Here is a 15,757-nt window from a genome sequence, read left to right as displayed (position 1 = left end):
AAGGCTCACATCCCTTTGTAAATCTTGCCCTGGTTCAGCACGGGACCTTAATACTGCTAAGCCCTCTTAGTAACAGGCCAGGAATGTTGTTATTATTGGGCTGAGTGACCAAGTTTTAGTAGTGGTGTTTATTGTACTAGAGGATAGGGGTATTGTATATCTTCAGTGCATTCAGAAGATGTGCGTGTTTTTCTTTTCCCAGGCCCAAGTGCTTGCCAAGTAACAGCTGGTCAGGAGTTTCTCAAGGCTGTGAAGCTGCTGCTGTCAGGTCCAAGTGCTGTGCCTCAGCTGTCCAGCCTCCACGTCCCCCAGTGTGCTGCTGGGGGTGGCTGGAGGCAGGTGCAGTGCAGTGGCCCTCCCGAGCAAGCCTTCGAGTGGTACCAGAGGTGGATTGCAGAGAACAACCAGGGCAGGCCCCTGCCTGTTCCTGATCTATTGAGCATGATAGCTGGGTATAAAGAGGCATCCTCTGGAGACTTTTCAGCTTTTGTTAAAGCTTTGTATGAGGCTGGGCACCAGAATGTCTTCCCCGTGTTCTCCATGTATTCCTCCTTCACGGATCTCCCGCCTCAAGTGCTGGAAGGAAACCTCACCAGTGCATCTGAGAACATTTTGCTGGACCCATATACATTTTGGCAGCTTCTGACTGAGCAGCTGAGCTACTACCCAGGACCCTATTCTGATTTTAGTGCTCCATTAGGCCACTTTGACCTTCGTGATTGTTGGTGTGTTGACAGCAAAGGAAGAGAGCTGGAAGGAACAAGGGCAGGAGTGAACCAGGTTCCAGCATGTAAGTAATCAATTTCTGGCATGTAAGTAGGAGTGTTTTCTGGTCTTTTATTTTATGCCACAATAGAGGGAAGTCCTTTCAATTGCTGTGAATAGCAGACAACAACTTATCAGAAAGATCGTCAGCACTGCTGTTATTGCTGGACATCAGAAGTAGGGTGACTCATTTTGGTAAGTAAGTGTTGGCTGAGCTTTGGAAATAAGGAGAAATAAAGTTTCATATCAAGTCTGTGTAGATCTCATAATTCAGAGTTTGGACATATAACGGTTTTGCAGAAGATGGTAAAGGATATTAGAAAGTGTGAAGAGTTGTATGGAAAAATCAGGATTACACCATAATATAAATGGCTCCCAAGAATGCCTTAAACTGAAGCAAGAGGGGTTTTCTTTACAGCTTCTTATTATGTGGTCAACAGTAACAGATATCCCCTAGAAGTCACTAGGAGGAGAGTGGGGCCAGCACTGCAGCTCAGTAAGCTCTCTGTCTAGACACCTCCTGCAAAGGTGCTGGGCCCTCTTTGGGGTAACTCCTGTGACCTGTATTAAAATGCCATCACTGAAATTGTTCTCATCACACAGTATTTTTCCAGCTGTGGAAAAGAGACAGGACAATGAACTGATGGAGATTCCAGTTCTGTGGGCAAGTGGGAAATAAAGGGGATGAAGCAGATTAACTGAGTTATTTTGGAGGGGCAGCTTTCATGGAGCTGCTTTGGTGTGTTGAACTGCCCTTTCTGGGTCAGTAGATTCATGGAGAGGATAGGCCAAGTGTCAGCTGCCACTCCAGGCCCAAAGGATATACCTTAATTTTCCTTTTTGACTCTCACTTCTGATTATCCACATATTTTTATGGCAGCATGTAATGGTTTTGAAAGCAAAACCAGTGAGAGACTCCAAATCAGAAATACAATTTAATAGGAAAAAAAAAAAAAAAGAAAATTACATGCAATAGTACAAAAGAAAAACCATTGACAGTGTCAGAATGCAACCTGACACCACACTAGTTAGGGTGGTGGTAGCACTCCAGATGAAGTGCTCTTGTTGAAGCAGTGATCCTGTAGAAAGGTCTGGTAGCTCTTGTCCTCTGGAAACCAGTGGGTAAGGGCTGCTTTGGTGTTCCAAATCTCAGTTTTTATCTAGGTGGAAAATGCTTGGTTCCTCTCCCTGGGTGGAGCATCTCCCAGTGGGATGATGTAATTTTATCATTCATGCACTGGGACAAAATGGCCCATTAACAGAAGATTTCTTCCTGGAGGAAGGATGGGTCATGGGAAAGATAAAGAAATTGCCCCATCTGGTTTTAACAGCTGGCCCATTAGCAGAGGATATCTCCCACAGAGATAAGAATCACTGCCCCACCTGGTTTCAGCAGATGGATAGAAAACATACCTTTGGGCCTATCTTTGCATTATAACCTGGGACACAGCGACTGAGGGAATGTTCTGTAGGGACTATTGACTCAGTTTGTAACCAACCAGGACTTACTTAAAAACATCAAGCCTTTGGCCTAAGACATGGACAATGTTTGTGTTACTTATGGCATTCTAAGGCTCTTGCTGTTAAACAGCTAAGCAGTGACAAGTCTCCTTTGCTTGCTTCATTATGCAATTCAACACTGATTTTAGAGGGAAACAGATGATGCTAGTTAAAAGACTAGTTAGTTTTCATGGCAATATCTACTGGATTTAGATGAAAGTTGTTAATATACTCTTCATATATACACTTTTCTATACAGGTCCTGGCATATGTGAAGGTGTGAAGCAGGAAGCCATGAAGTTTGTGGAGGAGGCAGAGCAGCTCATCCTGGCCTCAAATGGGTCCCAGTTTGCCTTTGGAGAGAGTTTCCTGCTGGCAAAGGGGGTTCAGCTCACAGACAGTGACCTCCTGCGCTCTGCTGGGCCCTTTGGGCTGGGGGCTGGGGTCTCCCAGAAGCTGCTCTCGGGCAGTGACCCTGCTCTCCAGCTGGCTGCATGGTCAGGTGGGTGGAAGGGAGAGGAGGCTGAATTAAAGGGAGTCACGCCCAGAATCTGTGCAAGAACACTTGATGTCAAATGCAACTCTGCTGAAAAGCAGGTGCGACTCAGCAGGTGTAATTAATCAGGGTCATTAAGCTGCCAGGCCAAACACTGATTTCTGTTGTCTCATATGTATGGCACAATGCAAATATAAAATCTGGGCAATAACCAGACTTCATGTACTTAAATGTATTTATTGTCTTCTGAAGTACAGGGATCATTCAGATTTTTGTAAACATGTGCATTTAATGTATCCTGTATTGGGCACTAGAGCTTTCTTTTACTTGTCTTTTATAGTCCTGCACTTCTACTGGCAGAGTCACTTTACTTCAAAACGTTCTTCTGGGGAAGCAGCACAGCTGGGATTTCTCCCTTACATCCCTCAGTGTGATGGTCTGGGAAACTGGGAGCCAACTCAGTGCTATGAGAGCACAGGTGAGCAATTCCTAACAAGACACTCTGGGCTGTCTAAATAATTAAAAAACCCAAACCAAACCAACAAAATCCCCCAAAAATTCTAATTAAAAGTAGAAAACCAGTAGCAGTCAGACTGGAAGAAGGTGATAGGGTTTACAAGATGTGAGTAAATTGACTTTACTTCAGTGGCAGCCCATTGGGGCTCAAAAATCAGTAAATACTCAGTTGCTTGCTGCTAGTTGTGTTCCTTGGGGGTTGGTCCAGGAGCTGTTTTTGCTTCATGCCTTCACTCATGACCAGGATGGTGAGGTGAAGCACACCTCAGCAAGCTTGTGGGTGATGCCAGGTTTCTGGGAGTAGCTGGTAGGGCTGCAGTGGAGGAGTCTCAGCAGAGCTTCTACATTTCCATTTGCACCACTGCTCTCAGCTGTGGTCTACTTACCCCTGGATAGTACAGTGAGCTGTGGCTTAGATTTACTGACCCCTTTCTGTGGAACTGCTGAGGGTGAAAATCTTCTTAGTATGCAACAAAGCACACTGCAGTACCACATCTAAAATAAAGATGCTTTTCTTTCCTGGCCAGGTCATTGCTGGTGTGTGGATGAGAGAGGACGTTATGTCATGGATTCCTTGGTCTCACGCTCAGCTGAACTTCCCAAATGTCAGTTGGGTTTTCTTCCTAAATATTTGTCTTTCGTGTTCTTGCAAATTTTAATATTTATTGGAAATTCTAATGTGATATGCATGAAGTAAGGCTTGCTTCTAACCATTGGGAGAAAAGTAGAAATAATTATATTCTTATTTTGCTAATTCATTTAATTTTGTTGTGTGTGATTTTGGCTTGCATGATTTGAGAGTGGACTCTCTACTGTTGTACCTGAGCAGGGGGACTGGGCCACTTGTCCAGCCAGGTGTCTCCAGGGGTGCCTTCCCTCCTCAGCCATTCTGTGGTTTTATCAAACACCAATCAGGAATTCCCTGCCTGGGACTGTAGCAGTGCCTAATGCAGATGTGTGAGGGAGCTTGTTTCTCTTGTTTAGGTCTGCAACTTGATTTTATTTTAAAAGTGTTTTCCCTCTGACAGGCCAGACTTCGTGTCAGCGGTCTCGAGGCAATGCCCTAATTTCCAGCTGGAGACAGAGCAGTGCAAAGCTGGACACCTCTGCAGCTGATCTGTTCATCCCCACCTGCCTTGAGGTGATTTGGCATGGCTGAGGGAGGAGTTCTGCTTACACAAAGCCATAGTCATGTACACTTTCTCTGCAATCTCTATAAGCACCCCTTGTGCATTTCTATTAACCTGAAAGAAAAGGGTAAGACAAAGCTAACAGCCAGTGTTGCCTTGCAGAAGGCAGAATTTAAACAGTTTTGGGATGGAGATTGGGAACAGGAGCTCTGTGCCTGCCCACACTTCCCTCCCACAGGCAGGCTCTGCCTGGTGCTCCTACAGAGCTGTGTTTAAAAGGCACATCTTAATTGACTGGCATTTGGGGGGGCTCTTTCTTCCTGAGCTGTGAGAGAATGACAGAGTGAGAGGGGGCTGGGTGCAGATATCCCAAAAACAGGGTCTGTGATGCTCTCAAAATGTGGCAGTGAGCAGGACAGAGACAGGCAAGGAACAGACATTTCATGTAATAGAATCCTTATCATATAGAATCACATAGTCATTTAGGTTGGAAAAGACTGTAAGGTCAAGTCCAACTATTGCCCCAGCATTGCTGAGTCCACCACTGAATCATATCTTTAAGCACCACATCTAAACAAATTTTGAACACATTTCAAGCTAGGATTTTATCTCAATGGACTTTTAGTCTACATCCTGCTTAATGGTTGGACTCTTTGTGATCTTAGAGGTCTTTTCCAACATAAATGATTCTTCTTTCAGGGACTGGTCTATCTATTAAATCAGTTGGACTGTATTTTGTTTTGTATATTCCTTTTAATATGTTTTAATAGTGGACAAATGTAAATGTAATAAAGCATTTTAACTAATCTTTGGGGTATGGGTTTTGTTGTGTCTATATTAAAATACATTGCTCTGCAATGACATGTCCTTGATTCTTTGTAGACAGGAGAATACACTGTGCTGCAGAAATCTGACACAGATATTTGGTGTGTGGATCCTGTGTCAGGAGAAATATTCCAGCGTGGCAGCAAAGGCTTGGATGGCAATCCTGAGTGTGAGTAATCCTTTGCCCCCTGCCTGTGATGCCTCATGCTTGGCAGCATATTCACTTTCCTTTTCACAATGCTGCCTGTGAAACATGGGAGGCTCATAGTTTAATTCCTCAGTGAGAGGGTGCTTACAAAGCACAGCAACATTGGAAGGGTGTCTGAAAACAGTTGCCCTTTACTTTCATAACACCAGAAATGAAACAGTCAAGACAAACTTAAGCATTTTTTGATCTTTGATTTCTTACTACCATTTTAACTATTTTAAAATGTAAATGATGATATGATTATATTTAAAATTACCTTGATCAATAATTTTTACTAAAAAGAACAACTTGATATTATTTGCATTTGAAAGACCAGCATCTAAATGATACACTATCACAATTGTAAAAAAAACCCAAAACAGCATTTTCTCAACTATTTTTCCAAAACAGTATTACCTGTACTTTAATATTTAGAAAAAATGTGGGTTTTTTTCTAGAAGAAGTAAAATTCCCCATTTCCATAGTGGTTCAAGTTATTTATGGTTTCATGATCACTCATCTTTCTTCCTACCAACAAAACAGACTGGAAGAACTGTTGGTAAAGTCTTTAGGTCAATTTATTGTCTTCCATTGTGTCTCTTGCAAAGACTGTGTCTCTTTGAAGGTCCCAGTTTCTGTGACATGCTGAGGTCCAGAGCTGTCTCACGAGAGGCTGCCAGGGGCTACATCCCCCAGTGTGGAGGGGACCAGGGGAGCTTCTCTGCTGTGCAGTGCAGCCAGGACCAGGAGAGCTGCTGGTGTGTCTTTGGCAGTGGAGAAGAGGTGCCAGGGACACGAGTGACTGGGGGAAGACCAGAATGTGCAAGTGAGTTCCTGCTTCAGCATTTTACTTGTGAGCAAATCCTGAAATTTAACCCAGATCCTAATTTTTTCCACTCCCTAGTTGAATTTAATCTTATTTCTTCAGACCTTTTGAGACTTTAGCTCAAGCAACATTCTTATCTTTGTGTTGTAGCAGATTTCAGACCTACCTGGACATGCTGTCCAGTTTTCTTCAGGTACTTTCTGAGGGGAGAAAGGAGAAGGAAACAGATTCTTAACTTTTCCTAATTCATAAATTTGGTTGAATCAAACTATTTGAGCTATGAAACCCAGCTATAAGGCAAATCTGAACAGCTTGCTGCAAACTTGAACCTGCTCCAGTCTAAGCTGGCTCTGGGATTAAAACCCATTCAGCTGACTAACATAAAATTTGAAAAATGTGTGCTTCTGCCATTCTGACTCTTGGCTTGTGACCAGAATTGTGAAAAAGATGTGCCAAAACATTGCATATTCACAGAGTATTTCCTGAATGATCAGAGCTGTGAAGCACTGGAATTCACTCATGGTTTCCAGTGAGATATCCAAATGGGAGACATTTGGATAAACTTAATTTGCAATGTCCTTTGTGCATTTTCCCATCACTGAAGTGATGCAAAATTAATTAAAATTTCTACAAGGCAATGGTTCCAAAATGTAATGATTAGTGAAAATTAGAGAAGCAAAAATAAAACCTTCAACAGCTGTCTGCAGGATACCACTGTTTTCATCTTTTTTTGTTGGTGTTTTTTTGATTGTTTTGTGGGAGAAGGGTTGAAAAAAATTAGGGAAACAAGACCACATAATAATTTTTGTGACTCTGCTGTATAAAGATCAAGCACAGGCTTGTGCTCACTGACCAAATAGAAGATATGGCACTTGAGGACCTGGTTTAGTGGTGGAGCTGACAGTGCTGGACTCAATGATCATACAGGGCATTTCCAAACTTAATGATTCTCCAATTTTACTGTAAAACACCTGAATGTGTCAACCCAATTACCTGCAAGGTGCTTGTCAACTAGGAAACTGCTCAGGCAACCTGGAAATCATTTTCTTGGGCTCTGATGTATCAATAGAGGGTTCTGAGGGTGGGATTTTGTGAGAAGCCACAAGGAGACCCCATGGTTGTATTTACCCCATGGTGTTGTGTGGGGATGCCTGAATGTGCCATCCAAGGCAGCTTTTTAGCTCTTCACAGAAGCAGAGCTGACCACACCTACAGTGCTGCTGCCATCCTGTACTTTTCCTAGAGAAAATAGAGACTAATAATGATTGATGACCCTTCTTTTTAAAAATACTGAGCTGACATGCTTTGAAAGTGTACTGGAAACCTGTTTGTACTGAAAGCTATTTGTTATTTTCTGCATAAAGATTTAAATAATCTTTAGTGGGTTCCCTTGATTTTGAAACAGCTATGGAACTTTTAATGATATACAACTTAGTTATTGTGTAAAAATAAAGAATCAGAACTTAGTTTTCTCCTCAGTGACCCAGCCTTATGCCCCTAGTCCTGGGATTACTAATAATTGTTCAGGAAAAAGGAGTACTGTACTGCTGCCTTGGAGATCTTCTTTATTAGCAAAATAAGCTGTTGTGGTGGGAAAATAAGATAAATTTCTCCTCCAGCATTAGAACAGACAGTTGTAAACAGAAAGTAATAACTCAGAGTGCCCAGTACATGCCAGGAGGTTCTCATTAGTTTAATCACTTCCATCAGGGGTAGAATCCAGCTTCCTCCAGCTGGCATGCACTGGAGAGATGATGCCAAGTGCTCTAGCAGTCCTCACATGCATTTCCCATCCTCATGCCCACTTCCCAGAACTCTGAGCAGAGACAGAGGGGATACAGGTTTCTGGAGAAGGTCCTGGAGATGTTTCCTTGAGGAAATCTTTGGAAACACCTATGAAAGAAGTGTCAGTAGTGAGCTGGATTCTGATTCACTCCTCCAAGGCCAACAAACAAGACAATGACAAAATGGTGCAGGCTTGACAACAATAGAAAATGGAGTGGCATCTCTAGAGGGATAAATGAGCAAATCACTGATGGAGAATTGAAACCTTTAAACCACACCAGGAAACCATCAATCACTTCTGTTTTGGGGGCTGGGTACTTCCCTGGTTCACACACAACCTCAATGGAACAGGCAGGAAGAGATTGTAGCACCAGAGGAATTGTTAATTGTTAGAGCAGTTAAGAAACCACAAACTGATTTTTGTATAAAGATTATATTTTTGTGATTTAACAGCCAGGATAAGTATTGCTGTCTCTTTTACAGAGATGTCTTCTGGTCCTAAAACTTTGTGAGATTTATTAGAAGTTTGTTGAGCAAGGATGCCAGGTTTCCACCTTTACTGAGAAAGAGTCTGGCTACAGAGTCAATGAGTGAAGAGAAGGAATGTAGTGGCCCCATTTACAGAGCTATTACAGAGTTATTACAAAAGAATTGCTATAAAGGAGACTTAGATAAAAATATGCATTTGACAATTCAGAGAGGCAGATATGAAAGCTATTTTTGTTGGCATTGAAATGCTCAGAGATGGAAAACAAAGATGTACTGCACACATTGGATCCCAGATTCATCCTGCAATGTTTTAATGCTTTAACTGAAAGTTTAATACAAGGTATTTAATACCTTAAATGAAGTTGCTGCTTAGTTATGAAATAAATCTTCATATGTCCATCAGGAAGGGTGAGGGAGGGTGCTCAGACCTCAATGTTTGCCTCCCTTCAATGATCAGGAAGTTTAGGACTCACCTGAGCATTGTAATTTGGAAAATGATGTATATACACGCACCAAGCAAGTGAATTTTATGATATGGTAACATCTTTTTATTTGTATTTATTTATAAGTGAGGAAGTTGTTTTTTTCTTCCTACGTTTTGTAGCTCTGGAACTCGTGTTTAATTATTCCTGGTTATATTTAGTAATTAAGTTGGAATTTGGCTAATATTGAGTGAAGCAGTTGGCTTGCCCTGATTAGGAAAAATTAATTATCACTGTAATTAGTCTGCTATAATAGTCTGTTACAGTGGACTGGCAGGGTTTGAGTGACTGTACTCATACAGAGTGAGTTGATAGGGAAAACTGTGCTCCAACTCTAAAGCTGTATACTGCTGTATACAACTGTGTGTATATATATATATATATACATAAATATATTTAAAAATAAATATATCTATATGTGTATATATATATATATATAATACATATAGATACAGGTATATTTATTTTTATCTATATCTATATCTATATCTATATCTATATCTATATCTATATCTATATCTATATCTATATCTATATCTATATCTATATCTATATCTATATCTATATATCTATATCTATATCTATATCTATATCTATCTATATCTGTGTGTGTATATATATAAAAATCTGTATTTTGCCCTTCTGCCCTACTGGTCACTAGAAACATCTTGGAGCTGAAGACACATGGGTCCCTGATCTAAACCTTTCAAACTTCAATCTAAAGGGAACTGAGATGAGGTTTATTTTGCCCTGCTTGTTTCCACTAGATATTTTCTGTAAAGGTTTGTTCTGCTGTTGGTTTGAAATCTCCTTCTCATTTCCTGCTTAAATTTATTCATGGCTGTTCAAAATGTGTCTGTTCCTAGAAACCACGCACGTCCCTTTCTGGACCTGATTACCCACCACAGCCAATATGTGTCTTTCCATCAGCTTCAGTAAACTCAACCAAGCTGGCCTCAAAGCTGATGAGTGGGAAAGGCACAGGGTGCTGTCTAGGTTTGAATCTGTGGATTTGAGGGATTTATGGGTCTAGAAGTCATCACAGTCTGCCTCTAACACACATCCCCTGTCTCCCGTGCAGGTCCGCAGTGTGCTCTGCCATTTGGTGCCTCAGCAGTTGCCAATGGGGCTGTACTTTGTGAGAACATCCCTGGGCAAGCTCCCAGCACCCAGCAGTGCCAGCTCATGTGTCGCCAGGGCTTCCACAGTGCCACTGCCAGCGCCTCCTCCCAGTGTGACACGCGGCAGCGGCGCTGGCTCTCAGCTGCCCCTCTGCTCCAGGCCTGCCAGAGTATGTCTGACCTGATCTAATCCGACCTGGTCTGCTCTGCTGTCATCTGATCTGATCTGCTGGGGCTTGGGGAGGGCTCAGTGCTAAGCTGAGCTTTTTTAAACGGTGCAGAAATCAGGTCTTATCACAGAACTCCTGTGTGAATAACAGCCGTGGTTATAGGGGAGTTGCTAAGTTAAGGTGCAGGAGATGTGTTCTGTTTTCTGCCATCTTCACCTCTGGCTCTTGGCTGGCCCCTGTGCCAGAAACTGTCCCTCTTGCCTGTAATAATAGAGCCATAAATAGTTATTCAATCTATATGCAGATTTTTCTTGTTAGTTAAAAGATGCTGGCACCATAAGTGATTCTGATGGAACTACTTAGTCCTGGAAGAACAGATGAGCACCAGATGTTTGAATTTGGCTGAACTTGACTGTTTATTTGCATAATCAAGTCACTGTTACTTCTGCATCTTTTTTGCAGCAGTCTGTTCTTAAGGATTATTGCTGTATTTGTTGGCTGACTTCTGGTACTTTTCAAAGAATTTTTCTTTCAAGAAAAAAAATGACACTTTAAATCTCGGAAGAATTGGATGTCCATTCAGAGCTCATGCAATTGGATATTAATGTTGGCCTTTTCAATTATTTTTAAAAAGACATGCATTCTGATCAAAATGGCAATTTGTGGCAGTGCTGAACTTTGAGAAGTGCAGGTCTTCCTGCACTTCCAAAATAGGCTACACCCATTAACCAGTCTTAAGAATGGGTTAAACTCTTCTATCCCAAATGCAAATATTTTTAAACTTTCAATTTCAGACTGAAATTTTTGTCTGTGATTGTGTTTGTGAAGTTTCTGTAGCATGTTATGAAATGACTTCCATGTTTGCCTGATGGCAGTGGAATAACTCTGTAGGGACAGAGGGGAGTATGTTTTATTTTTATTTATCTGCTATGAAGTTTACTGTAAGCCAAGGATTTCCCCCAGTAATTTGTGTTTGGAATAGAGCATGATTTTAAGGAGAGAGAAAAGATTCCCAACAAATCAGAAGGCAATTGAACAAATTTCACAAGAATGGAGAATTCACCAAAACACTTAGTAATTTGTTCCAATGGATAGTTACCCTCACTCTCAAAAATCATATTTCCTGTTCTTTATGTATACATTTAGAGACTGTGGGTAAATCAGCTCTTTAAATACTCCTTGAGAAACTCAGCAGAGGAGGACTTTGTGCCTTGCAGAAGAAGCAGGGGTTTGTGTCCCCTGGTGCCATCTGCCATTCTCCTTGGAAGCTCCCCAGCCTTTCTCATGCTCTTTTTTGGGGTGAGGGATGAGGAATTGTGCTCCAGCAGTGCCACTTGAGTGTGATGCAGGGAGGACCTGCAGAGGGGCTGAATGAGGGAGAGTTCTGCTGCCTCTCCAGCCTGGTGGGATGAGGCAGCTCCATTTGGAGGTGGAATGACAGCACCACTGCTGAACCTGGGATAGCAAACCCTCCCTGGAGCCTGGCATCAGTGTTGCAGTACAAGAAACTTGCATATTTTTTTATTGCTAAAAACTGATTAAATAGATTTTGATTTTCTGACTGATGAGCTCACAGATTTGTCATCAATTTGTGTGGCTAGCATCACTTGGGTTTGCTGTCAAAAATTCAGAACGCTCTTGTACATGTCCATGACAATGCCATTATTCTGTAAATTTATTCTCTCCTAAAACTTATTCCCATTTAGTTTGACAAACAGGGTTTCCAAAAGCACATTTACATTAGTATTAATTGCCTTCACCATTTAATTACTTCTAAAATATAATTGTTTTCATGATTGCATGTAAGAAAAGTGAAAATTGACAAGTCTTTCTCTTTCTTTTCTAAGTGTTGGCACAATGTCAGCTTCCATGTAGTTCTCTGGAACTTCCTATTTACTAAGGCATATGAAAAATTATCAGTGATGATCCAGATTGTCCTTATCCTTCTGTGAATTAGTGGTCAGGTGGAAAATATCTCTTCATCATTATCTAAGTGTATCACTTGGCTTTTTCGCTAATGCACAACATTTATATTTATCAAGCTTGTGTCTTGCTGCTTGTTATTTACTACTGACAGCTCTACTGCTTTCATCTGAAAGTGGGGAAATGCTTTTGATGCAACATGAGAATGTACAATCAGTGTTGTCTTTTCTCAATGTAACTCTGAAGGTCAGGTTCCTCATTAGTGAGGCTACTAAATGCCCTCTCTACTTCATTTTTAGAGCTCCAATTATTTCAGACAGTCCAAGCTCAAACACACTTTCAACTACGCCTGCCTCCTGAGAAGACATGTAGTTCTGACTACTCTGGGCTACTCCAGGCATTCCAAATATTTATTTTAGATGAATTGAAGGCTCGTGGTTTATGTCACCTCCAGGTAATTTAAATTCCTTTTCTTCCATTGTTGGTGGATTTTGTTTTGTTTTGTTTGGTTTTGTTTTACTTGTTTGTGTTTGTGTCGCATTAAAAATTAAGAAAAAAAGTGAAGCACAACATGGACCTTTGCCTGTTTGAGAAATGTGCAAGAATGGAAGATGCCATGAAATCTGTCAGGATTGGCAGCACTTGTCATATGAATGAGTGGGAAAATAGGAGGTTTAGTCTCACACCACATCATCAGATCAGTTTAGTTCCAGCTATAAAAGTCATATAACATCAGTCCAATATTTGTTAAAAATTTGTTTCAATGGAAGAGAATATTTTGACTGTTCTTACAGTGACTATATGACTTGCTAAAATTATATTTTCTTTCTTCTGTTTTTGCAGCCCCTTTTGACAGTGTTACTTTGAGTATAATACAGTGGAAAATGAATAGGGCAAGGCAAAAAAAAGAAAATTCTCAGGTTGACTAACTGTGATTTCACTTAATTCTGAATTTAAGGTAAATGCATTTGGAAAAACTGGCTCAGTCTCCATGTGTGATGATTCCACTGTCTCTGTGGAATGCCTGAGCGTGGATCGCCTGGGAGTGAACATCACGTGGAGGACTCAGCTGGAAAACATCCCAACAGCTTCTCTCCCTGACTTACATGATATTGGTAATCTTTCTTTCTCTGATGTTTCTGTGATTTGCTTTTAATCATTTTGCTTCCCACTCTTTATAGCACTGGTGTTGTGTTTTTGAGCTTTTGGTGTTGATATATTTCCCTTCTCAGGCTGTGACCACACAGTGGAAAGAAACAATAATTGAATGTTTCTTTCAGATAGGACTGCCTTTCCCAGCTACCTTAACTAGGGTTGAAAATTACTTTATCAGGCATGAGCTGAACTGTCCCAGATGTTAATTTCCATTGGACAAGTCCTAAGTGGTGTAAAAGTATTTATATTCATTGTATTCAGAGAAGCACAATTCACATGTTGTCAAAAACTTAAATAATTTCTTGCAAGTTATTTTTTTCTTCTTTTCCCTTTTCCCTCTTTTTCTATTAGTTGCATTACCTTTGACACTAAAGAATGATCCTTACTTCTGATGTCCTGGAGCAGCTAAACAGAGACCACTGACTGGCTGATGTTTGCCGTGGTTTCCATGGGAATTAGGGATGGTATAAGGAACTTCTTGCAAAGCAGACAGTATTTTCCTTCAAAATAAAAGATATTAAAAATGTATCCCAAGTCTAAATGCCCTCTGTGTGCATGTCAAGAATAGTGGCCTGTATGTAGAATAATGTGGCCAGCAGGACCAGGCAGTGATTGTCCCCCATACTCAGCACCAGTGAGGCCACACCTCAAATCCTCTGTTCATTTTTGGATCCCTCACTTCAAAAAGGACATTGAGGTTCTAGAGTGTATCCAGAGAAGGGCAATGGGGCTGGGGAAGAGTCTGGAGCTTAAGTTGGTGTGGAGCAGTTGAGGGAGCTGGGGGTATTTAGCCTGGAGGAAAAGGGAGCTCTTACTGCTCTCTACAGCTGCCTGAAAGGAGGTGGGGTCATTCTCTTCTCCCAGATCTCAAGAGACAGGAAAAGAGGAAATAGGCTCAGGTTGCCCCAGGTGAGGTTCAGATTAGATATCAGAAATGTTTTAATTGAGAGAATGGTCAGGCATTAGAATAAGCTGGCCAAGCAAGTGGTGGAGTCACCATCTCTGGCCATGTTCAAGGGGCATCTGGATGTGTCATTGAGGACATGATTTAGGGGGAATATGGTGCTGCTGAGATGGTGTCTGGACTAGATTATCTTGAAAATCTCTCCCAACCTTGGTGATTCTGTGTGACCTTTTCTCCAGTTTCACTGCTTTGGAATGGTGTTCCCAGCACTAAACAGAAATAGCTCTGTCTGTGTGTGTCCTTCCTTCTAACTTTGGGGCTTGGGGATATGTGTCCTACAGCAATTTTGCTTGGTCAGAACTGAATTCAAAACCCTTCAGGACACAGATGGCAGCTGCAGTGGTCCTGTAGTTCCTGGCTCTATAATTAATTATTGTTTACATCCATCCAGTTGTTCCCTGTTCTAAGGGAAACACAAAACACAGAACAATAGATTGTTTGGCTTGGAAGGGACTTTTAAAGGAAATCTAGTGCAACATCCCTGCCATGGGCAGGAATATTTTCACCTCAGTCAGGTTCCTCAGAGTCCCTTCCAATTTGACCTTGAACATTTCCAGGGCTGGGGCATCTACTGCCTCTCTGGGCAACTTGGTCAAGTGTTTCACCACCATCACAGCAAAAAACTTCTTTCTTGTATCTAATCTAAATTGTATCTAATCTGAATGATATCTAATATTTCATTGCCCATGTGAATGTTCAAGCAGTTTGCAGAAAGTGAATCAAAGTATAAGTGTGTTTGGTCTTATACTCAACATTTCTTGTGAAAGTCTTCCTCTTTGAGGGCATTACCTTTTTGTCCCTCCCCACACTATAAATTCCCTGTAGTACAAAAAGAGCTTTTTGAGGGAATAGTTGTATGGTTTCAGAAGGGACAGAGCAGAACCTGCTCTTTGTGTTCATGACACCATCATGTCCCATGAAATTCCAACTTCCATTACCTGCTAAGGCAGCTTTGACACCTTCTGTTTGAGATGACACCATCATGTCCCATGAAATTCCAACTTCCATTACCTGCTAAGGCAGCTTTGACACCTTCTGTTTGAGATGTCTTTGGCTGAATTTAAACAGAGTGAGTCAGGTAAGACTATAATTTTATAGACTCTGTACAGATTCATTATGGTCTGCTGTTTGTTAACATGCTTGTATTTCTGCATCTGCCTCTGTTTTTAACTTCATCAGTTTCTGTGTTGTTATCCTTTCCTGCATTATGGAAATGTCTTCCACGCAATTTTGTTGTATATTTTTTCCCTCTTTAGAAAATGAAATTGTTGGAGAAAATCTTATTGGAGCATTTATAAAAGAGATTAAGGATGGTGTTTTCCTGCTGCATTTGGATTCCAAGCAGTTCCTAGCAGATTCTGTCATTGATTTTCCCCGGGATGAAGAGTTTGATCTGTCTCCCCGAGTGCAGCTCGGATGTAGA

The 15,757-nt window shown here is 41.3% G+C and overlaps 1 protein-coding gene across 1 annotated transcript in view; it reads left to right on the top strand.

Annotated features, from left to right (window-relative positions):
* Positions 1-15,757, top strand: part of TG (thyroglobulin) — a gene marked incomplete at its 5' end in the record, with an annotated part of 142,514 nt that overhangs the window by 15,643 nt on the left and 111,114 nt on the right. The window contains 11 exons of the mRNA XM_079299572.1: positions 203-790; positions 2,525-2,767; positions 3,102-3,239; positions 3,805-3,882; positions 4,306-4,418; positions 5,290-5,401; positions 6,045-6,245; positions 10,083-10,292; positions 12,515-12,669; positions 13,174-13,330; positions 15,591-15,757. The exon at positions 15,591-15,757 is cut by the window's right edge and continues 58 nt beyond it. Coding sequence (XP_079155698.1) covers positions 203-790; positions 2,525-2,767; positions 3,102-3,239; positions 3,805-3,882; positions 4,306-4,418; positions 5,290-5,401; positions 6,045-6,245; positions 10,083-10,292; positions 12,515-12,669; positions 13,174-13,330; positions 15,591-15,757 — 2,162 coding nt within the window. The remainder of the gene's footprint in view (positions 1-202; positions 791-2,524; positions 2,768-3,101; positions 3,240-3,804; positions 3,883-4,305; positions 4,419-5,289; positions 5,402-6,044; positions 6,246-10,082; positions 10,293-12,514; positions 12,670-13,173; positions 13,331-15,590) is intronic.

This window comes from Erithacus rubecula (genome assembly GCF_903797595.1).
Source record: "Erithacus rubecula genome assembly, chromosome: 3".
Lineage (NCBI taxonomy): Eukaryota > Metazoa > Chordata > Aves > Passeriformes > Muscicapidae > Erithacus > Erithacus rubecula.
The sequence above is the reverse complement of the archived record's forward strand: the minus strand, read 5'-3'. Positions and strand labels throughout refer to the sequence as shown.